At 39.3% G+C, this 24,517-nt stretch overlaps 2 protein-coding genes across 4 annotated transcripts in view; both read right to left on the bottom strand.

Moving 5' to 3' along the window:
• smc3 (structural maintenance of chromosomes 3) overlaps window positions 1-15,265 on the bottom strand; it is a 32,126-nt gene extending 16,861 nt beyond the window's left edge. For all 3 annotated transcript variants that reach the window (XM_015051178.1, XM_015051186.1, XM_015051197.1), the window contains exons 1-19: window positions 15,070-15,265; window positions 14,361-14,436; window positions 13,662-13,700; window positions 13,505-13,572; window positions 13,247-13,318; window positions 12,150-12,229; window positions 11,963-12,041; window positions 11,195-11,312; window positions 10,692-10,867; window positions 10,453-10,533; window positions 9,345-9,509; window positions 7,961-8,082; window positions 7,493-7,706; window positions 7,234-7,337; window positions 5,578-5,677; window positions 4,607-4,767; window positions 2,652-2,793; window positions 1,841-1,991; window positions 1,590-1,742 (exon numbers count right to left, since the gene is read on the bottom strand). In XM_015051178.1, the coding sequence (XP_014906664.1) occupies window positions 1,590-1,742; window positions 1,841-1,991; window positions 2,652-2,793; window positions 4,607-4,767; window positions 5,578-5,677; window positions 7,234-7,337; window positions 7,493-7,706; window positions 7,961-8,082; window positions 9,345-9,509; window positions 10,453-10,533; window positions 10,692-10,867; window positions 11,195-11,312; window positions 11,963-12,041; window positions 12,150-12,229; window positions 13,247-13,318; window positions 13,505-13,572; window positions 13,662-13,700; window positions 14,361-14,436; window positions 15,070-15,084 (2,116 nt within the window). In that variant the 5' untranslated portion in view covers window positions 15,085-15,265. The remainder of the gene's footprint in view (window positions 1-1,589; window positions 1,743-1,840; window positions 1,992-2,651; window positions 2,794-4,606; window positions 4,768-5,577; window positions 5,678-7,233; window positions 7,338-7,492; window positions 7,707-7,960; window positions 8,083-9,344; window positions 9,510-10,452; window positions 10,534-10,691; window positions 10,868-11,194; window positions 11,313-11,962; window positions 12,042-12,149; window positions 12,230-13,246; window positions 13,319-13,504; window positions 13,573-13,661; window positions 13,701-14,360; window positions 14,437-15,069) is intronic.
• Window positions 15,266-16,937: 1,672 nt separating this feature from the next.
• Window positions 16,938-21,611, bottom strand: dusp5 (dual specificity phosphatase 5). Its single transcript, XM_015051281.1, has 4 exons — window positions 21,124-21,611; window positions 20,083-20,222; window positions 19,337-19,556; window positions 16,938-17,645 (listed from the first exon to the last, which is right to left on the bottom strand). The coding sequence occupies exons 1-4, from the start codon at window positions 21,485-21,487 to the stop codon at window positions 17,239-17,241; spliced, it is 1,131 nt and encodes a 376-aa protein (XP_014906767.1). The 5' UTR covers window positions 21,488-21,611; the 3' UTR covers window positions 16,938-17,238.
• Window positions 21,612-24,517: the final 2,906 nt, after the last annotated feature.

Here is a 24,517-nt window from a genome sequence, read left to right as displayed (position 1 = left end):
TGGGAATTTTTTTTTTTTGGGTCAAAAGTGGGAAAAAAAAAAAAAAAAAAAAAAAAAAAGAAAGAAAGAAATCTCTTATTAATCACCTTTTGCTATCCCATTATTAATCAGCTAATCTAATACAAATAATAATAATAATCACCAGATCAGTCGTACACCGTACTGATGCTAAGTTAAGCAGAAAGCCGAGCTTTTTACACTAGAAACATTTTTTAAGGTGCAGACAGATCCTTTGCAAGGCGAAATGTTTAGTTTCTCATTCTAAAAAGGAATATAATAAATAAGGAATTATTTATTTGTGTTTTTTTTATGTATTTCTAATATTGTACAAAAGGGGCTCAAAGGGTTTAAATAAAAAAAAAAACCTCTAACGTCCACACTTCTTCATCCAATTAATCGTCAGAATACAGGAAAATCAGTTCCTAAAACAATCGATAATTAGATCCATCCTCTCAACACTTCAGCTCAGATTCACATAACTGGATGTTGCAGCAGGTCAATAATTCGGCTCCAGAACTGCTAAGCTCTGCCCATGTGAAGGTTTAGCTCAAAAATCGAGTTTGTGTCAGAAAACCAATTTCAATTCAACCAACACCTCTACACCTGAGGCCGTGCGCATAATTTTGACCCCATGTGGATTAGAGAAAAACAAAAACAAAAAAAAAATTAAAATATGTTGCTAAAAGAAAGACTCAAACAAATCGTTAAAAGCCCAAAGCTAATGACATTCCTGGCCACAACAGGCTCTTCAAACCGACACTGTAAAGACTTCCTGTGTGTTTTCTTAGCAAAGTAGATTGAAACAAAAGAATAGAAGAAGTTTCCAGTTTTTGAAACAAAAGTGCAGCAGTGGAATGTGCATCTTTCCAGCAGCTCTGTTCTTCTGTCACTTCAGTGGAAAGTAGTTAGAGATATTACACTGTGGGAAAGACGAGGCAATCTGAGCTTACGATGTGTTTTAAGCACTTAATCTCGAGCAGGAACGCATGTGCAGAAAGTATATCGTACCCATTTTTATAGATTCTCCAATAAACATAAAAGAAACATGCTTTCTATTTATTTCATGCAGAAAAATAAGAAAATTATGAATCGGCTGAATAAGGTTTTGTCTGGCCTTCAGCCTTACAGAAAGCAGATGATTCTTTTTTTAGAGAACTGTTCCTGGAACTGGCAGATACGTTAAACAAACGATAGATCTACGATTTTAAATGTCAGACAGCTTTTCCTCTCAGTTTGGTTTTAGTCATAGGTACATTTAAAAACACAAACACTGCGGCTTTTCCCACTGACTCCCTTCCTTTTTGTGAAAACTCCAGCATGAGTCACTTCACTATAATCAATACATCTGTGTGTGGGGGATATTATCTGTTTGCTCAAGTGATCATTTTGCATAAACTAGGTGACTCATTTTCCACCCGGTCCTTGGCCAACATTTTCGGTAACCCTGTAAAAATGTCCAAGTAAAGTTATTCGTGCAAAACGTTTTGTGTTAAACTTTCTTTTCTGTTTCGCATCTAGCTCAGGGAAAAAAAAAGCCTCGTTAAATCTCCCTGGTGGAGTCACTCGGGATGTTTTAATGAGAAGGATATGTTCGATGTTCCTCCGCAGGTTCTCGTTGAGCTTGGCCTCCAGCTCGGCCAGCTCCTCCTCGGCCTTCCTCATGTCCTTCTGCAGCTCCAGGCGAGACTTCCTGGTGTCGTAGTAACCTCCTGTCAGCGCTCCTCTGTGGCTCACCTGGTCTCCTATTTTAAAAAAAAACACGACAGGTTAAGCATAAAGCGTGGCTCGCACAATTTTAAGCTTTCAGCATTATGAGACGTCGCAGCAAAGGTTGGCCTACCCTCTAGAGTTATACAGTCCATGGTGAAAGCTCGGGCCAGCTGGGTGGAAACCTCCATGCTGCGACAAATCAGCGTCTTCCCAAACACGTGCTTAAAGGCCTTGTCAAAGTTTGGACTGTAGCGCAGCTTGCTGATCATAGGGATGGCGTCCTGAAGACAGAGAGGCAGGAACATGAACACCTCATATTCTGAACAAAGATGTCGGAGTACAGAGAAAACCTGAAGGGCTGCTGACGCTTTAGCAGAAACTGTGTTGAAGCTGGAATATGTAACTTTCTTTTGGAACATATTTTTTTAAAACTGTCACTATTTCCTGACGGTGTAAGATGAGACAGACAATCAGGGAAACGAGTAAAAATGAAGCTTTTCTGCTTTCTCCCTGTGGTCCTAGTGCCATCTGCAGAAACAACCAATCAGAGCCAGGAGGAGGGTCTTGTCAATCATACACGTGTACACGCTGCTCTTACACTCCTGCTTGCTCTTTGCTAAGCTACAGAGTTCCCAGCAACTTAGCCTGCCGAGAATGCTCAGGCTAGTTAGCATAGCCACCAACGACAGCAGACACAGTTTTCCTGTAACCATAAGTTGATTCTCAACCATTAGCACATTGAGCAGCATGTACACAAGGTTGATTGACAGCACTAAGTTCTTCGTAGATTTTGTAGCGCCGTGTGATTTTTTTTGTCTTATTATTCATGTCATATTATCTTGTCACACTTTTACTGAATATATAATAAAAAAATAAAAATAAAATAAAATAAAATAAAAGTAAAGATACTGCAGCTTTAACAGATGGAGATAAACTCTTACATTGGTTTCTGGGTAGGCCGTGTCTCTGACGTCCAGCTTGCTGAGTGGAAGGAACGTCACTTCTCCGGGTAAGTTCATTTTGTTAAACTCCATGAGGATTTTTGTGCTCACTTCGTCCGTTTCCACAATGTGGTAAAACAGTCTGGAAGATACGAGTTGACTGTTTTACTAAAAGGCCTGACTAAATCATCTCTATCAGTCAATAAACAAAGATCAAATGCATAAAAGAAGCCATTTCAAAATGATCCAAAAAGATTCAGATGACACTTCTTGTTCTAATGACATGTTGGAAACAGAGGACGAAATAAATGCAAATTTATTTGAGTGTATACTTTATTTAACGTTTCAAAACATTTCCTACTGTTTACAAAATTAGTAAAAAGATTAGAAATGCGACAGAACATGCTACATTTCTGAAAAATGTAATAGTTCTATGTAGTCATCAATGTTTCCTTCATTATCAAAAAACTGAAATCGGAGCAGTCAAAGCATGAGGTGGCTAATCCTGGGATCATCCACCTCAGCAAGTTACAAGAAATATTTACCTCTTTGTTTCCTCCAAGCTCTAACAGAACATGATTGTTATCTAGAGCAGGCCACAGGAGGTTTACATGCAATCAACAACTCATTTGATTTTTATACACTTTGCTTAAAAGGTAAGGAGAGTTTGTGTTTGGCGGATTATCGCTTCGTTGTGAAAATGATGCTTGGCAACACATCCTGTACCCGGGAAAAGCCGATTATATCCTTTCAAACGGCGCCGTGTTTTTCAAGGCAACAAGGCGCAAACTCCGCTCTGCTGCTCGACACATAAAAAGCCCGTCTTCTCGCACATATGGCGCCATTTAAATGGACGTAAACAGTTGTTCTACCGGGAAAAATTACTCCCAAGAGGCACCGTTAAAAAGAAGTGATCAAACACTAAATTTATTACTGTTTATGTTTGGAGCAGACGATCGCAGCAAAGAGACGCTAAACGTCAAGCTCTTCCTTTTGATTTATTCTGTGAATGAAGAAGGCTGCCCTTCTGCAGCATGCCAGCTGTTTATAAGGGTTTAGCTTCGTCGCACAGCGTGTTAACTGGGAGTATGTAGGGAAACACACCAGAAAACACAAACTCTGCTTCAGTACTCCATTTGCTGTTGATTTTATTGACGTTATGTGAGCTAGTTAAAGGTAATTTTCACATTAACCAGCTTGTTAACGCCCCTCCTTGTTAACACTATGACGAATCCTTTACATCAAAGGTACTCAAAGTGAGGCCCCTTCGCTCAATTTAAAAACAGATTAGATAGATTAGGACAAAACTACAACTTTTAAATTAAAATCTACTTACAAAAATACTCGATGCAACACAAAGGGATCATCTTTTCCCAGCTTTCTGGTTTCTTCCTGTTATTACAGCAACGAGAACCACGTCTACTCATTGACTCCATCTTTTAAGCAGCCAAATCTGCTTTCTGCTGCTGCATTAGCAGCAAGTACGCCAAAAGTGTTTTCAAACGAAAACGGACCTACTTGAGAAATTACAAAATATCTTTAAATTTTCTCAAAGTCAAGCCCAAAGTAATGAGCAAAATTGAACACCTTTCAATTAACAAGGACAGTGTGCAAAAAGAAAAACCATTTGAATTTCTGAATCTACAAACCTGTTCCCACAAAAAGAAAAGAATCTGATTACTTTATTTGTTTGATTAAAATAGTTTGTGCTTAGTTTACTATTGAGTAAATAAAAAATAAAAAAAAGTATTCACTTTTGGTTATTTTATATATAAAATAATATTTATATAATTTTTTTAAAATTATATTATTTAACCCAGGAGAACTATTGAGCTGATTTTTGGCCTACGTGACAAAAAGTTTCCAAACCTTTGCTTGAGATGAATATGCAAAGATTTCAGGCTGGGCATTTTGTAAGAGAGAAAAAAAAAAAAAAAAAAAAAAGAATTTCTCACCGTGTCCCTGCTGTCACTTCCACACAGGTGTAAAAAGCTGGCTCACACTCAAAATTATTCATGACAATGCCATGGTAACCATTGATGACATGCTGGTTAATCCCCTTCCTCCTAAAATGCTCCAAAACTTTGTTTATGCTGTCGATACCGTTCAGAATGGCCTGCGGGAGGAAGAGGAGCAAAGATTAAAGACGTATGAAAGGTTTCCAAGCAAAAAAAAAAAAAAAGGGGGACACAGCAAATAAATTCAACGTCGATAAACACAGAAAGTACTTCGCAGTAATTGTTTTCGTGCATCTGGCACCAGAAACGCCTGCAACGTGGAGTGAAGCCGTGACGAAAACAGATAAAGAAAATGTCAATTTCAATATAGAGGGAAACAAAAACCGCTAATCTAAACCGCTAGAGAGAAGGGGGGCAGATGAGGGCGAGTCCATCAAACGCAGGAAACAGAATGAATCAGCTGGGACAAAAACGAGAAAATAAATAAATGTATGACATTTGTCTGCGACGCTGCAAGCGGCCTCCTTTCATCTTGGCTGATATTATTCAGTGGTGATATTTGATTGATGCGTGTGCCCAGAAGGAGCGGCTGGATGAGGCAGAGACGAGTGAGTCACATGTAAATTGAGCGAGCCGTCATAAGGTGCGAGCGTTGAGGCAGATGAATGATTTCGCCTGACATACCTATCCTGACAAGCGGGCTGAGTCACAAAGTGAATTCTTGGCGGCGTTCAGCTGAAACCATCGACACTCGCCAATTTCTTACTCTTCTCGAGTAAGTGGATATGTGGACAGATTACTCGAGTAGATTTGCAGCGCGACAAGTTTCGGAAAACGGCTAAACGTGCGAATGCAAGTGGCCTGGTAGAGAACGAGTTTCTCTCCTCCTCGTCTGCAGGCTGTGCTGGTCGTCCTGCTTTTCTGTTACGCAAGTCAGCGATAGCAAAGTCCCGCAGAGAGACACAGACCTTGCCTGTAGCCGCTCGGAGGAGCTGCTGCTTCTTCTCCAGGTCCTCTCGCTTGGCTGCCAGGGCCTGTTGCTCTGCGTTCTCCTCCCGCCACAGGTAGCTGGACGGACACACACAGTCGCACACTGTTAACGCTTATGTCGCTAGAGAGATCGGGGCCCGGCTGCGGCAGCGAGGCTCGAGAGGCGAGAATTGAAAAAAAGAAGAAAACATGATGAACGTGTGTTCACTGTGGCAGGTCTGCACTGAGAAATGTGTTGGAATCCTACAGTTTATTTCTCAAGATATATGAAACTAGAGCTGCAACCTGAGACATTATCATCTGAATAATCATCAATTATTCAGATGATTGATCAGATAAAAATAAAAAATAGGGACATGCTGCAGATTTTATTTTATCACTTAAGCCTTTATGAATATTTTTTCTATTTATTTTTAAAACATTAAAGGGTGAAAATAAAATAAAAAAAACCTTAAAAAAAAAAAAAAAACTTTTTTCCTCTAAAATGAAATAACACAACATTCCTTTAGTGAACGTTTGATCATGTGTAGCATAGGATGCATCTGCAACTAAAAATATTTCTAACATCAAAATATGAAAAGTTCAGCTCTTTCTGCTTGACTGATCAGTGTATGACTGATGTGGTGATTAATTTTGGGTTTACCGATTAATAATTGGACAACCAAAGGTGCTTATAAGGACACCTTTGTTTTTTATTTTAACAAAATTTGAACTGGGTGAAACCAAAATGCCTCGAGGAATTCAAGGTAGTTCAAGTGAAGATTTATTTTTATCATCTTAGATGCAGAATGTATGCGTCTTCTGTACAGTTTTGGCTTAATTACTGCTCTAAAAAATGTTTTTCTTTCAGCAAATTGCCTTTTTTTTTGTAGTCTGTAAGCTCTAGTTAATGATTAATCGATTACTAAATTATTTAACATTATTTCAGCAATCGATTGCTATTAATCGTTTCAGCCCTATATGAAACAAAATGATGTTTCAAACCTAGTTTACTTTAAAATTAAAAATCTCCCATTCAGCATGCCACATTTCTTTACCTATTTTTGATATCTGCATCAGTTTGTAAATTAAATCAGGACATCTTGAAGCAAAAACTGCTAATTGTTCATTTAATAAATAAGGGCTTCTTAGTTTACCCCAAAGACTCAAAGTGGAGCTTGTGGAAAGGAGAGAAATTGGCAAAAAAATTTTTTTTGCATAATTTACATTTTTTAAATTGATTTAATATCTTGTTTGAAATATTGCTGAATATGGGTTAAACATCAGGGATATTATGTTACTCCTCTAAGAAGCAGGGCTGATCAAGCTGCTTGCACTGCAGATATACAACAATATTCGATCTATGGCTTCAATCTCTGCAGAACAATTACATTTGCAGAGAAGAAACATGCCAACATTAGAGTAGCACTACGATGAACTGCTCCATAAGAAGAATAAAAAACATCATCCGAAAAGCAAGAAGTGAGTTTAGGGAAGACTGCTGCTGAATGTGCCCAGACAGAAGCAAATAATTGGCATTATTGACTTTTTATTTTTAATACCAAACCAACTTAATGTTGATTCATACAGAGGCTGATGTGGAAAAAATGATCAGATTCACTTTCAGGAAACTATCACACCAAGACAATTCTTACTTTCTTTCACTTTGGAGTTCATCTTTCTTGTTCTTCACTTCATAATACTTTTTGTCCAGCTCCTCAACGCGGGTCTTCACCTCATTTAAGTCTTGATCAAGTTTCTAGGAGATACAAAATGAACAATGCTCACACAAACTCTCTTGTTGGGAGTAAAAGTCATACTCAATCTGATCCAAGGTACATATAGAGATGTGAAATGATTATGAGACACCACAGAAACAAGCAGCAACTTCAGTGTTCAGTCTTGAGGTCTTACGTTGTACTGCTCCAGGTTCTTCTCCTTGTTCATCTCCGTGTCCTCCAGGTCTTTGTGGATGGCTGCAATCTGCCTCTTCTTGTCATTTATGGCCTGGTCCAGCGACTTCAACTCCTTCTTGATCCACTTGTCCCTCTCCTCCTTGGAGGTGAACTGACTGCCGCGGCCCTGCTTGGCATACAGGTCAGTCCTCTCCTGGGTAGCTTGAGCCAGTCTGGAGTGGGAAAAAAGAGCTTTAGCAGTCGGCTTAAACAACAAAGACAATATCGGTCACATTAAATATTATTAAACCTCAAAAGGTGTTGGTTTGGCTTAATGTCAACAGTTTTATTTCATGTGAAACCTGCTTTCCAAAGTTTCTTGTACTTAAAAACATTCCAGCTAGTGTAAGCCGTGCTTTCACCGAGTGCTGACTGACTCATGGCGTTCTGCTTGGTCGTCAGCTGCGTACCGGTGAGTCATCCCTACCTAGAGATGCCCCGCTCCTCCTTCTCCTTCACCATGTTGAATTTGGGTTCGGTCTCCTGGAGCTCCTTCTGCTTCTCCTCGATCTTCTCCAGCAGCTTCTGACGCTCCTTCAGCAGCCGTTTCTGCCAGAACAAACCGTTTACAGCAAGTCAAACTTCCCTCTGTTGGTAAAGCGCTTTTTTCATAGATCGCTGATTATTCTCGTTCCTGGTCAAAATGGGTAAAATAAATAAAAATCACCCCAGTTTTCCACTCATTTCGTCAATATTTTAAGAGAATAATCAAAAGCGGGTGAAGCCTTTTTTATTTTGCTCCAGATTGGATCAATCCAAACACCGGCAGCCAACATGAAGCTCCAAACCTAAAAAAATAACAACATAACATTTTCTTCTATGCCTGTCAGCCACTTTACACAAGACCATATGGAGAGCAATCAGTGCCAACTGTGCAGACAAAGAAAAAAAAAATCGTGCCAAAAGGAATGTATAGTGGGCCTGAAGGTGATTCTGCTGATTAATCGTTTCGCTTCAGCAACGCTCACATTCGGTTTTTTCCATATGAAGTTTGAAAAACAGACTCGGACTAAAATGATTTATCGGCTTAATCATGACTAATCAATCACTGAAATAATTAGCTAATTTAGTAATTGATTAATCGTTAGCTGGAGTATTCAAACTATAAAAAAGGCAATTTACTCAAATAAATGCATATTCAGAGCAGTAATAAAGCCAAAACATGTATATATATATATATATCAATACATATCAATTTTGCATTTAACTTAAAAGCACCTATGTTTGTTGATACGATTCACTCAAACTCCTAAAGTGGCATTTTAATTTGTAGTCAACTGGTTCAAATTCACTAAAGGAATTTGAAAGATTCAGCACATAGAATATAGGAGAGAGAAAAGCAAGAATGGGTGAAAACATGGATGGATGAACAGAAACATAAAAAAAAAGGTTTGGAAGGATGATAATAGTCAAAGAAAACGAATGGACAGATTCTGTATGACCAACGAAAAGATGGACTGGAAAACGTACAGAATGGGATGGAAAATTAAGTTTAGAAATGTAAATATTTTCCATTTCATTCAGACCCAGAAAACACTTGAAACAAATTCCACACTTTTCAGAGCTTTCCAGGCTGCATGGGAACCCCGTTTCAATTATTCAGTTTGCTCTTTTCTTAACATTTCAGCAGCTCGATACAACAGGTTGAACAGAAATTCACAAGCAACAAGCTGCCTTTCCAGGTAAGAACCAGCTCAAGCGAAGCGAGTGAAGACGGCCCTCCCTGCTTTCCCACAGTGGTGCGGATGAACACGAGGGGTGCTGGTGCATCGTCACGTGTTTTCTGTGACGCAGATCGGAGGCTTCCGTACCCTCTGTTCGCTGTTGCCTGCCAGCTCATCCTGCAGGTCCTTGGCCTTCAGCTCCAGCTTGGTCCTCTGCTTGATCTGCTCCTGGCGCTCCGCCGACAGTTGCTCTTTCTCCTCCTTCATGGCAGAAACCTTGGACTTGAGCTCGCGCACAACGCGCTCCGTCTCCTGCAAAAGAAAGAAAAAATGGAAATGAGAACAGATTAAAGGGCTGTGAGATTCGTTTTAGAGGAATTTTCACTTGTTGACTCATTAAGTGACAATTCAGCTACACAAGACAATATTATTTATTTATCTAAAAATAAACTGGTTATTTATCTCTGTGCACCAAAACTAAGACTAAATAAAAATTTGATTTGAAATAGAATAAATACCCAAGCATATGTATTTTTATATTGCCCCCCCACAAAATTATTTTTTTTTCCCACACAATGAAAAGAAAAAGAAATTTATGATCAATTTTATTCTAACAATAAAAAATGTTTGTCAAAATTGTCATGCAATTTATTCACTGATTTATTGTTTCAACTAAACAAAATTTTTGTTAAGAATATTTTTAACAAAAATCTTTCAAACTGAACACCCTCAAAATATGGAGGTCTAATCCTGCCAAAAATAAATGAGAAAAAAAAAACACACTAAATACAGGACATTAGAAAAAGAGAAAACAATAAATAATAAAACTGAAAAGTAAACTAATTAATAAAAGGCTAAGACTGGAAATAAAATGGAAAATATAATTAGAATTTAACAGAAGAAGCACAAATGCCACATCCCGGCTTCATTTCGGGATATTTGCTCGTCTTTTAGTCCCTGATGTGTTATTCAAAATATAAATGAAATTATGTTGAAAATGCTAAAACAAATATTCATGGCAAATCTCATAATCAAATAAGTTGGGAAAGATTTTATTTTTTGAAAGCAATATTGAGGCATTAATTACTTTACCAAGTTATTTATTCACATCTATTTATTTCTACATTTATCACCAATTTTGCCAGGATCAGTCCTCCGTGTGGATAAGAACACAAAATACACACACACACACACACACACACACACACACACACACACACACACACACACACACCAGTTTGTTTTTCAGCTTTACCTCTACTTTGTCCCGGGCGTCTTGCTGAGCGTCACGCAGCTGTCTGGATTTGTCTCCACAGGTCTCTCTCTTGGAGGACAACTAAAGACGGCCAAGAAATAAAAATAAAAACCACAGAATCCAAGAAAAAAAAACAAACAAAAAAAACAAGAGGTTTCCCGCTCTAGATGGTGACATTTTCATGTACACATTTACACCAGTATGTCTTGGTAAGAAATGGACTTGTGTAAACTGATCACCTCATCTAGTTTGGCGCGAGTTTCGTTCAGCTCCTGGTTGTAAATGGTGTACTCCAGAGCTCTCCTCATCTTGTCCCACTTCTGGTACTGAGCCAGCTCCTCCTTCTCGTCCTCCAGGGTATGCAGACGCTCCTCGATGTACTTCAGCAGCTCATTGATCTTTTCTCGCTTTCCCTCTTAGGGAAAAAAAACAAACACACGAGCCGGGTTGTCGGCAGAAATGTCAGCTAAAGTTTAGTTTAACAGTACATGATGTTCACCGATAATCGCTGCTGTTGCAACTGCAGTACAAAATCTGAGAAATCAAACCAGCTGTAGTAGAACGTTGTGTTCAGTTATTATCCAGATGAAAAGCCGCAAAATACCAGCAACCCTCTCTCAAGAAGCTGCAGGTTTATCATCGGCTTACGCTTTAGGGTCATAACTCGACATGATCCAGGCCTTCTTCTTTTCAAGTTTACTAAAACTATGTATGTTTTATATCTTAAGTTCGAAGCTCTTACCCGTCTCCTTCATGAGAGAAATACTCTCCTCCTTCCGTTCGTCGTACACTCGCGTTCCTGCCACCTCTCTCAGAAGCTTCAGTCGCTGAGAATCGGGCGCTGTGGCCATTTGGTTGATCTGCAAGAAGAATTTAAAAATCAATCAAGTCAGTCAAATTTATTTGCGCAGCACATTTCAAAATCAAGGCAATTCAAAGTGATTTACGTAATGAAAAACACAAAAATACAAAGTCATAGAAGACACAGTCAACACCCGAAACATTACGGTCAAGCCGTCATTACGCATCAAAGTGTTGGTCAGTGTTTCATTTATTATGGTACAAAAAGCAAATCCAGACAGGCTTTTAGTCTAGATTGAGAGGAAGTCAGTGTTTCAGCTGTTCTACAGTTTTCCGGATGTTTGCTCCAGATTTGTGGTGCATAGAAGCTGAATCCTGCTTCTCCAGAACCAGAACCAGAAGACCTGAGAGGCAGAGGTTGATACAACACCACCACCAACAGATCTTTAATCTACTCTAATGCTAAGCTTCCAGGGATTTATAAACTAACTAAAAGATGCAACGAAGATGGAAATGCCTAAAGTTAGTTTATCTCATCAAATCTGTATTCTGAGAAATGACAAAGATTACAAATCAACATTGGTTTAAGGAGGCGAGGAAAATTCTGTTGGAGCCTCCTGCTCATCTCTCATCACAGCAGCATCATTTCACACTGATGAATTTAGAAAAAAAAAAAAAAGAAGAAGAAAAAAAATCATAGTTTCCTCACCTTTCCCTGCTTGACAATGTAGTACGGGTTACTGCGCGAGAAGCCGGCGCTCTCCAGAAGGTTCATGACGTCATTCTTACTGCAACGTGAAAACGGGCAGGAAACTTAGGAAGGAGGCAGAGTTGGACGGTTTTCTGTGGGACTTTTTACAAGTACAAATTTACGGTCGAGCCGGAACAATACGCACGTCACCATCTTCTTGTCCAAGAAGTACTGGTCCTTCTTCGCGCCGATGACACGGCGAAGGGAGACCTCCTCTTTGTCGATCTGGAGGGAGAGAAATTTCTCACTAGTGATGCCGACGGTCCCACATAACGGCTGATTTATGCAGCTTATACAACAGTATTATGCAACTGGGAATGCAGTTTCTAGCACAAACTTCAGATTTCTACTTAATGCCGTCACAATAAGCAATAAATGAATTAATCACAATTGGCGCAATCATTTTATGGACAATAGTCATTAAAGAGATGAGAAATGCTGCAAACATTTGACACCCAGTTGCCAAGTAATTAGTTTGAAGCTTTTGTCACTTCTGCCTGTTTTCCCTGTCTAAACTGAATAATTGAAGGATACGCAGTTTTTGCGAGTGAAACATCATTAACCATTTAAATAATTATTGTTTTGTTTTATTTTGGATATTTAAAATGTTTTAAAGTTCCAGTGTTAAAATTTTCTTTAGAACCTAAAGTTTTGTTGTTTTTTTATGTGAGTGGGTATACAATAAGCCAATATTATTATTATTATTATTGTATTAGTTGAAAATGGTTCCAAATTGACATAATCATAGTTTATCGTAATAATTTTTGGGACAATTTATCACCCAGGCCTATTTCTACTATACTTAAAGAAGCAGCTAGCATCATTATCAGTAGTGTGTATAGCTGAAGCAGAAAGGTGTAATGACACACCTATAGAAATTTGTTACATATTTGCCCTGAGCACAATTTGTTATCTTGTTAACGTGATACGTACAGAAGACAATCTAATACTCCAACCAATATTAAAAATAATATTAGCATTGTCAAAAAAAAAAAAAAAAAAGATCAGTATTCACAATTCTTCAGACATCATTATCCAAATGATTTAAACCTTCAAGGCTTTCAGCAAAACACCGTTGAAGCCCAAATTCCCAAGCATCTTACAAAGATCAGAAATGTCACTCAGCATTATTTGTTATGCATTATCTCTGTAGTTCCAGAACTATAAATGGCACTGACATTTTGAGGCTCAAAAAGCAATGGTTGAGAGAAAGATGACAGAGAAAATGTTAACAATTCATACCGGAAGCCGGTTGTCGGAGTTATCGAATATAATCTCCACAAAAGCTGAAATGACGCGCGGACCAGTTCCTTCCTGCAGTAACAGAAGTAGAAAAACATAATAAATAATTTAAAAAAAAAACTAACTTTCACAATGATAATCCTGCCACTAACATTAAAATACTTCCTTATTTGTTTCAAGGTTGTAAAAGTTTTTTTTTTTTTCCCCAATAGAGCAATTCAAGCTACATTCAGGAGACTGAACGTTGTTAGAACTCACATGAAGCAGGGCCAGGCGCTGTTCGGGTCGCAGGTGGCTGAATTCATCGCTGAGCACAAACTGGATGGCTGCAAAAGACAATTGAACATTGTGGTCACTTCGTTATTGTTTTACACATGTTGGAGAAATCCAGCTGAATAAGTAAAGGCGTACGTACCATAGAAAAAGTTACTTTTTCCAGATCCATTTCTGCCGACTGAAACAAAACAAAGTTGGTGAAGTGGAGATATGGAAAGACTCACACAGCTCAGTATTAACAAAACAAAAGTGATAGCAGTGTTGAACATTGTGATGACAGTACTGATTATTAACCTAAAATTATTGGCAGACAGAAATTTCCTACTCATAACCCAAAAAAAAAAAAAAAAAAAAGACACATTTCCATAACACGTTTCTGTTCTATGACAGATGGCTGTTTGTTGAATACAGTGTTTCAATTACCGGATGTCTAATAAAGAAAACATAAGAAATCAACCAAATCATTATAGTTAATGAAGATTTTCAAATATCAATGTAGCAAAAACTACAGGTGTAATGAATGTTTCATGGAAAATATCAAAACTTTTGAGACCAAGTGATTTTATGTCTTAATTGAACATACATACACAGCCGGTCATTTTAAGTTCTCTTATTGCTCATTTGGATGAAATCATTTGTTCTGATGTACTTCTCTTTTGAAATTGTTAAACCTATTTGAGTTGTTTATATAAAAGCTTAGTCAACATTGAATGCAGCAGCAGGTAGCATACAATAATATACCAGTGGAAATTATGATATGATAAACATTGCATCTCTAATTAAAACTTCTATGCAGGATAAAAACAAAATTTGAAATGAAAAAAAAGCACAAACTCACCGATCACATTGTGCTTGGGACTAAAGGGGTCCACAACAGTTTGATCCCTATAACTTCTGAACCCCTGGATAATGACCTGCAGATAAACAACCACAAACAGCATCTCCTTTAGTATAACAGCGACAATGTGCAATTAGTATGCAAATGTCGGAAAAGGCAAGTTTAAGAAAGTTTCTTGCAGAATTGTCTCAGTATCTGAACTTTGTATGTGGGGATTTTTGCACCAAATACAGATCCTAAAAGCGGGACTGGGCCATTTGAGACAAGCGCTGGCGCTAGCTTTCATTCAGAGCGTTACCAGCCTTATAACAACATAATATGATGATTATAACAGGCAAAAGTACTATCGATGTCTCATATGCATTGCAGAGTTACGTGCAATATAATGCTGGTAACCACTGGCATAAAAACCATAGGACTAAAGGTATGAAAATCTACAACTACTAGGCTAATGGCATTAGCTTAGCTTCTTAACATGGAGTCGTGCAGCGATTAAAGATAAAAACAGGCCACACCGACACCTAACTTTACAGAAAAAAAAAACTTGACTTTAACTGCATTTTCGGAATCTTTGTATGGTTTTATAAAACAATTAGCATATTACGGGTGAAATCTTTACAGCGCTTACTTTAGCTTTAGCATACCGTTAAGCTAGCATGGCTATAGATTAGTTAGGCTCCACCATGCAGAAGCCCGGTGGATAGCTTACCTGTTTAATATACATGGCTGCCTAAACAGGACGTCCCCTGGATCACACCTGGAGAATTATAATATCCTCCACACACTAAATAAAACAGCCCGAGAAATTAGGAATAATAGAACAACTGCTGCATATAAAAAAAATAATGATGGAGTGTATGCTAACAGAGAATAACATGGAAAATGGCGGCGGGGGCGGGATAGAGCGGCTCGTACCATTAAGTGAAAACGGGGTCTGCGTAGCTAAAAAAAAACACGGATAAACTGTGTGTATTTTTTGAAAAATCTTGCTCTTAAAGTTTATGATCTTCTAATGAAGTATTAAAATTTTAAATATGGCACAGTCGTGTCTAATTTAGCTCCAAAATGCTTTATTGGTATTCACATCTCCTTCATTAAACAGTTGGTACAATCCGACTCTTCCCTTCTGGGCGCCAAACAAAATTGTTACAGTTCTTCCTTTCTCCTCTGTTTTATCTGAACTAGCTGCTTAGAGCAAGGTGTATTTCAGTTTCATCAATAGGTTATCTAAATTCATAAAGAAAGGGGATTTTTTTTTAGCGCCATTTAAAATAAAACATCGAAGCCTATGGGACCATTCGTTTCATATCACAGATAATTCATGTTCTCAGAACCTGAATTATGAGATTTGTCACAATAAAGATTATGTATCACAGTTCCGAGGAGATGTCTGAAAACATTTGTTGGAACCAGAATTTGACTTTGTCTACTTATTTGGTCATTTTAAAGAAGGTTTGGCCTGCACGCTTCATATTTTATCTGCATTTATTTTATTTTATTTTTTTTTAAGATGAAATTTCCAAAATTCAAGCCAGAAATAACAAAAAGATGTCCCATAAATCAAAATGTTAACGACAGAGGTTTCTCAGCAGCCCCGACCTCAAAATACAAAATGGCTGCCTTAAAACTTGGTGGTAGTTGAAGTAAAACGCATTCTTTTTCATGTCCAGTAGAGTTATATGGAAAGAATTTGTACATGAAACAATTAGCCTAGTTGTTGAGGTAATAAACAAACTCAGCAAATTTTTGATGAACACATAGTATTTCTATTTCCAAACATGGTTCTGCTTAGTGTTCAAATGTATTAATTGGAAACAAATATATTATCCCTAGACTGTATTGATAATTTCAGCCTGACTCCAACAAGAAACAAATCACACAAATTTCCTGGCATGCAATTAGAAAATGCTCAATTTGTGTTTTAGGTCATTTCTTGATACAAGGGGCGACTTCTCACAATAAAAATTGAGTATTGGAGAAGAAAAATACATTTTGAGACTCTTTTAGTCGTTCCTAAATAAGAAACAGTAAAATAGGGATTTCTGAAGATAATATCTGTTTTCTTTGTTTTATATTTGCAGATAATAAAATGTAGCATGTTTTTATTCATATGTCAAAACAAAATGAAGTCACATTTGAATTCTGTCTTATTTCAATTTTCTTTCTCAGAAGTTTTCTTGTAGTGACACTCTCATTAGTCCATGCTGCAGGGCTTTGATCGTGATGCAACATCAGGATAATTGTGGATAACAAGAATGCATTTTTAAGCTTTTCACCTGTGATTTGTTCTCATCTTAATTTATAAATATGTGGCTTGTGTAACTACCACAATTTGGGAAGACATGGGGTCTGACTTTTATTCAGAAAAATGAGACTTCTTATCTGGGCTCAAAGTCACTGCAGGTGTCACTGTTGCTTCTCCTTTTACCACATCATGTGGCCATAATTGATCATTGGGTTTTACTTCTTGCTTCAAATACATAAAAATTACAACATGACAACGTTTCAGTGGTGAAAACATTTATTAAACACATTTCATTTCCTACATTATTGAAAAAAAACCAGACCATTATTTTAAAATAAATTAGGTTTAAATGCCTAACCGTAATTGTGAATAGGCAAGTGAATCACAATATTAACCTAAGGCATGTATATTGCAGTTAATCACTGTGCTGTGTTGTTTCATCACCGCAGCGCAAAAGACGGGAAAACCTTTCGACTGAACACAGTTTTTTGTTGTTTTTAACGCTTCGCTGAGTCTCTTGCTGATTTCCGCTGCGTCTACCCGCTCTGCTGGTTTCAACATCAGGCACGCAGAAAGCATTGATTCTTAAAATTTCAAGTAATACTACCAAGCAATCGTAGTTCTTTTCTTTCTTTAAGGCAGTGCAGTTATTGGGCTCAGTTTCAACGGGTGGTGTACTGGGGACTGCAGGCAAGAGGTAGGGAGGGTGAACATGGATGGCTCAAAGTTTTTGGTGCTGAAAGTGGCGGAGAAGTCATTGGCAAAAAACGAGGCTGACTCTGTGACGCACGGAGTGGCCGGTTCGGGCGTGGCAGCCATGGCCGGGGCGTTGGACAAGACCTCGGACTCGAACTGCAACAGCTGGCCCATGAAGCTGAAGTTTGGCGAAATGACGGAGCGCCGCTGCTTGATGACCTCGAAGGCTTCATTGAGCCTCAGTTTCTGGGTCCTCATGATGTACGCCATGCAGATGGTGGGCGAACGTGAGATGCCTGCTTCGCAGTGTACCAGTACCTTCCCTCCTGATTGCTTCACTTGATCTAAAGAGGAAAGAAAGGAAGAAATCTTTGTTGAAATCAGTTTTTTTTTTTCTCAGAATCACAGCTTAGCTGCATAATCATCACATTTCTTCTCAGCACACTACATATTCAAAGTTACTCTGGTCTCCTTGCGCCAGCCTTCGTGGCGCAAGGAGACAAACTTCTTTTGCTGGTGTTAGTCACAAAGCACACCAGCTCCTGCACCAATGTGGGGGCGCTGCATTCAGCCTCCATATTCACAGATGTGTGTCCTTTACGTGCCGCGCTCCTACAGGTTTTACCGGTACATCCTACCACCTCCACACGTATCTGCTTTCACCTATTTCTCTAAATGTCCCTTCTTAAACGCTTCAAGAATTCTTAGAAATTCTCCAAACACCTACGGGTCTGTACTTTCATTAGCCTTGCGTGCAAGTCTGATCTACCCACAGCTGCAGACAGCAGTTTCATTAGCCACTGTGCACACCTACACGTCTCTCTGCATCACAGGAACTATGAGGGCCACTTCTATCCGTTCCCTGAGAGCCCGTCTTGCTAAGAGAGTGACAGCAACCTGAATTAAGCTGGACAGGATCTGTGGGTGTTTTAATAGCCGAAGTTTGCTCTGAATTAACAGGACATACTTCAGTGGGTCAGCAATATTCATTATCCTCCCTCGTCTCACCGTTACATCAGTTAGACACATTTGGGATTTGCTGATTGATTTTAATTTAAGACCAACAGCTGTGATTATTTGTGTACCCTGCATGTCTAATGACTGATGAATTTCGGAAGCTGCGTTTGAATGTAGGTTAAACCTGCTCCCAGGAACGCTTTTGATGCCTTATGTAACAACCAGGCTTACTCAGAACCACGTCCCCAAACAATACACAGTACTGACAATACAGGTCAGGCTAGCTGCTTGTGGATGAGCTGTGTCTTTGGTTATGCCAAGCTATAAATATCCCATTGTGTATTACCTTTGCTACTGCCGTTATGCAGCAGCCCCATTACCTGTCCTACATGCCGTCCTTCCCTCTCTAACATATTTTGCAGGCCTTCTGGCCTCGGGGCCATCAGTAATTTCCATCTCGTAGGGACAAAAAAAAAAAAACCCTCTCTTACTGTGCGTTAGTCACCCAGTATTTATCCTCCACCCACTCATCACAAATAATAGCTTGTTGTGCTGTGTGTCTCAGTCAGCCTACAAATTCTGACCCCATTGCTACGGTTCACCTAGTTGTCACACTGACTGACCAGACCCGGCAACGCAGGGATTTGGCCGCGGCGCTGATGACGGCATCGGAGAGCCGTCTATGAGTTAAGACGGAGGAGGAGGGAAGGAGATCGGAAGGGTATAAGGCTAGAGAGGAAATCCTGACTGACAGAAGTCTGGCTGGGTTATATCGGTGAGGGATTGAAGGTTTGTGATGACGATAAACTGATTACCGCTGGGTTTCTCAAAGCTTTCTAGTTGTGAATGGCAGCAGGCTTCAGATAGAGGGAGACTTATTTCAAGATGCTTTTCAAAAATAGCAATGCCTATGTATGGGTATAGAAGTCTTTTTGTATCTCAGCCTGGGTATTTTTAAGATTTGAATATTGTGGCCGTTAAACCCGTACATCGTCCTAACTTAGCATCGTTGCAGACTTGAGAGATTAAAGTATTTTAAGCACCAAGACTTTTGTCATAACAATATCCAGCCACTCACCAATGAATTCTATTGCCTCCTGAAAGTGTGAGCTAATGTCGGCCATGGGGCTATCCTCCACCGGGATCCACTTGTAGTCATAGTGGCCCCTGGTCGGATGCAGGTCCCGACGCGACACGTTGAGCAAGGCTGTGATGTGAAGGTCGCTGAGATAGTCCTGTCTAGAAGCGTGGTAGGCACTGCCGAGGTAGAGGAAAGGCAGGATCTCTACGGGTTTACCCTAGAGCGCAGAGAAAACAGAAACATAAGTCAAGTGTTAATGGGCAAGAACACACAGCCTCTCAGAGAAGACAAAACATCCACCGCCAGCCTTGATCCATCAGCTTTTACCCACCCCACACCATGAGAAAATGCGCATTCATTTACGGACCAAAAAAAAGTGTGGTGGAAAATGGAGGGACGGAGCCATTAAGGGCAGTAGTACCTCACAACGTGTCAGTCAGAGAGACACAGGAGGTCATTCAGATCTGAGGCTTTCTCAGGCTTTCTATTTATAGTACACATGACAGAGGAAAGGTTGCAGATGAAAGCCTCAGTGAGAGGTTGTGCTTCTCTCTTTTTTTTCTTTTCTTTTTTTTTGCAGTATATATAAAGAACTGAGGAGCACTGAAGGTCAGGGAATATTGTGATGTGGCTTTGATGTCAAATATAAGCCTCTCTGACAACCAGCGTGTTTCTGCGTGTGCCACATATAAAAAAAACCTGACAGTTTGCAGCTGTGTGGGAGTGGAGGGGTGTTTCCATACCTGATCATAATCTGGTATGCGGTGAGAAAGCTTCTCGCTGTGGCTGCTGACTCTTTTCTCGGTTTCAGTTCCGCTCTGGTCAATGGTTTTCACCTCAGTGCAAAGTTCAGGGTATTGGGAGTAGAAGTTTTCGTATCCTCCTGAGCGAGCAACACACACACACACAGAGAAATACATGTCACGGATATGCATTTTTAGAAAAGAAGCTTAGAAAAATTACAACACCACCTCTAGCCTACTAACGCCTTCACACAAGAACGCACTTCTTGTGAAATGCCAGTGTTTATGAAACAGTCTTAACGCGGGATTTGAGAGTTTATAACCTGATTATAGACGCGTAATTAATTACAGGAGCCCTCACTAAGGGGACCGGTAATCCGTTTAGGCCAGCATCCTGACAGACGGAGATGGATGCGCTTCCCAACACATTGCCACGACCTCAGATGAACCTACTGCACTTGACTATGTAGTAAATATTGGGCTCCGATGAAGGAACCGAGCTTGGTTCGACATCTTTACCGCCAAGGAAAGTCGCTGCAGCATCAAGCTGCGTCTCTCCAGCACTGACTCATCCGCTCTACTGACGTACGCAGGACATTCATTTCTCCAATAAGTGAGAGAAAAAATAGCTTCGATGAAGCGATGAAGAGATGGAGATGCCACCAAAATGTTGGTCAACCAACAATTTAAAAAAAAGAAGCCATTTTAAGGGTGAATCCCGAAGGCTATTTCATGGATTTTGTCAGTCTGCATGCATCCAGTTATGACAAATATAATATAATATAGAGTCAAGCAAATCTGTCATATTTGGATATTTATATCATATCTTTTTTACTTTATTAATGGTTACGACTTTCAGGCTGAAACAGGCAACAAAACCATGTGATATCAGAAAAAAATGAATTCAAATTCTCAATTTGGATTTCACGAATTCAGTTTATAGTCAACAAAACTGAACCAAAAACAAACTGGTAAATAATAATAATAATAATAATAATAATAATAATAATAATAATAATAATAATAATAATAATTTCTTACCTTTCAAGAAGCAGATGCTTGCTCCGCTCGCTAGATGCGACAGGGTGTTTATTACTATTTGTGCTACACTGTCCTTTTTCAGCTTCTGCCAGTGGGACGTCCGGTCATCGAGAGCCACGATCGCCGATATGCTCCCTTCCCGGAGCCGAAACAGGGCTCTCTCGTCCGGGATGACGAACTGCAGAGGCACAGGCCCTCCCCGGGACCTCCGGACCACCAGAGAGTTGAGATTGACGTTGACGGACCCTTTAATACTGGAGTTCGTGAATGAAAAATAGGGTCGACAGTCCACAATGAGACAGCTCCCGCACTCCTTCCTGATGATCTTCTTCAGACGCCGGCAGTCAATGCTGGAGACCTTCATTTTCTTGTTGTTGTTGTTGTTGTTGTTGTTGTTGCCTTAAACAACTGAGCTAGATGCGAAAGCGGGCGAGCAGCGAGCCCAGTGCGAGTCTATGCCTACATTTCCTCCAAGGGGATTCCGGCCGATCTGTTTTATGTGAATGGGACCTCCGGTGAGTGACGTCGAGAACCATATATGGACACCGGCGCTGGTGTGTTCGCAGGAAAAAACCCGCCCACGTCCATGACTCCGCTGTGACTCCGCCCGCGGGCTCTGGTAAATAATAAGAAACCCTGTACAGAAGCTACTACTGATCCAGCCATTACTCACTCCCCCTCTCCGTCCCTCCGTAAGATGCTCCACCAGTCTTTTCATGCAGCCGGTGCTGAATGCTTTTCGAGGTTGCAACGCCATGGTTTCTAAAGAAGACTGCCGTCACACCGATCAGTTATTGCATAACAAAGCCTTTGAGGCGGGTTGCTGTTTGCATGTTGCGAGGTTCCTGCAAGAACACCACAAACGATGCAACATCATGCATACGTGTGTTGCTTTAAAGGAAATATTTTCTGGACACACCGGATCCAAAAAGTGTGCATTTTGCAACTGCTAGACTTGAAGTTATTGTGATAACAAAACAAACAACAACAAAAAAAGTGATTATGATAAATCATTTCAAAAGCCCTGTCTACCCTTAATTTGACACACATTCAACTGAAAATTGTAAAATGACAGCACAGCAAAGTGTGAAAATGTTGTGCAGTTGCTGCTCCAAAAACCTAACATTAGCTGGAATGAAGCTGCTCTATCTTAAAAATCTTCAAGCACTAGTATAATTTTTTTTTTCTGATATTCAATACTGATCTCAAAGGGAATTTAAATAAAGACACATTAATTCAATAAAGCCATAATTTGGCACAAAATATGTAATTATACAAAGGTTTACCACAAAAGAAGGGTACAAAAATAAAATAATCCACCGCAGCACAGTAAAAATTGTCATCAGCAATGTTGACATTACATAACATTTATGTTTCTCTAAGATTATTCAAAAGGCTAGACTGAAACTAACCAGCGACACTGCCAGCCAAGAGGCTAACAACAACACTGACAAAGCTGCAGGAGTTTCTGGGAAGGGCTAGTCATGTTCTAGCCCTGTAGTTTTCTGAGTCTGGATTGAGAAGGACTGATTAAAAAAAAAAAAAGAAAGAAACTTTAGCTCCCAATGAAAAAGTTTGGGCCTGTTTAAAACATTCTCAAATCTCTGGGAGAATGTGTTAAGGTCTTATAAAACTGACCAAAACAAACAACAAAAAAACTGGCTCACAATTTCAAAGCATTCGTTTTGAAATCTGTTCATGTCACCGTTAATAGTGGAATGTGTCCGGTACCGATACCGGCTGAGGAGGAAGCGAGTGATTCAAAAGAAACATAAAAAGCCAGATTGCGGTTTGCAAATGTATCCTGTGACAAATACCTTCACTTTTGGAGACAAGTTCTGCGGTCCGGTGAAGCTAAAGTGAAACTGTTTGACCTTAATGACCGTTGTTACATTTGGAGGAAAATGGGAATGGATGTAAATCTGCTAACACCATCCAAGCTGTCAAGTATGGTGGTGGCGGCATTATGTTGTGAGGTTGTTTCACTTAAGAACATGAAATAGATGGCATCATGAGAAAAAAATATATATGTGAAGAGACATCTAAAGACATAATTCAGGAAGTGACATCACAGTCACAAATGGGTCTTCTGACTGTGCGTCCAAATAAACAAAAGAATGGCGTCGCTAGAGGAAAATCAGTGTTCAGGTCGGCCCTAGTCAGAGTCCAGTGGGCTGTGGATAACTCACGACTTCACAGTGTGGAAAACTACTGCAAGATAGAGAGAGTGTGAAAATATTACCAAATCAAGATGTGGGATTTTCATAAACATTTACTGACTCCTCTAAGACTGAATGCTGTTTCTGAATCAAAAGGTGCTTTTATAACATGTTAGCTTGAAATTGTGCACACTTTAATATTTTTTCTCCTTATGAGTATTTTCAGTTTTAATTTAAAGTATATAAACCACATTTGAGGTGGAAAGATAAAAAAACAAACAATTTGTATCATTTCCTTTTCAATTGTGGTCACGTTTGTAGATAGTTGTATTCAATTCTACATATGATTTACTTTACTTAATTTACATTTACTTTTTAGAGTTAATGTTAAGCTCACTGCTTGTATGCAAAACTACAAACATATGAAATGGAGAAGGGGGAAATGACCAGCACATGTGGAAGTGCACAACTTCTGATATTATTCGTGATACTTCCTTTTTTTTTGAATGCATAAAACGGAGAAAAGAACGATGTTAGCTTGGTCACTCGGCATGAAAATTAGCATGGTGTTTTCCATTTTCCTCAGAAGGTGGAATTTGAATGTTGAAACGACGTCAGAGCCAAACTAACACTGTTTACTGCTGCCAGTCAAACACAGCAGTCAGATTTTGTAATTGTTGTGGTCAGGCACAAGGCTGTCTACATCTTCAAAAACGATCAGAGTCGCCATTATTTTTTAATTTAAAACTGAACTTGATTGACTGTTTATTTAATGGGACATTATATCAGTTTTGACTCTTATTGTACAAGAAACAAATTGGAATAGAAACCGCAGGTTGTCTTGAGCATTTTTTTGTTCTTTTTTCTTTTTTGCAGGCAGAATCATTTTCAATTGATTAATTATCTCAAATTGAAATGACCACTTACAAGCTGATCCAAATTAGAGCCACGGCCTACGGGGGAACAGGACAATCGACTGGAGAGTGGCAAGAACAGAAAGCTTAAATCCTGGCACAGTTGTTCTTGGATTAAGGAACAGTTGAGTGAGGAAAACTTGTGACGCTGAGAAAAATGACAAACGTGAGGAGACCAGGTGAAACATCGGAAACGGACCACAACAACCTAACATCACGAAATAGGAATCCTCTTGAAACGCGGAACTACACCCACAGGCAACGCGCTTCCTGTCTAACAAATAACACTTCAGTGCAACTAAAATTATAAACAATCCACTC

This window comes from Poecilia latipinna, unplaced genomic scaffold (assembly GCF_001443285.1).
Source record: "Poecilia latipinna isolate Pla-1442-1.1 unplaced genomic scaffold, P_latipinna-1.0 Scaffold51, whole genome shotgun sequence".
Classification (NCBI taxonomy): Eukaryota; Metazoa; Chordata; class Actinopteri; order Cyprinodontiformes; family Poeciliidae; genus Poecilia; species Poecilia latipinna.
Note: the sequence above shows the minus strand (reverse complement) of the source record. Positions and strands in the feature narration are given on the sequence as shown.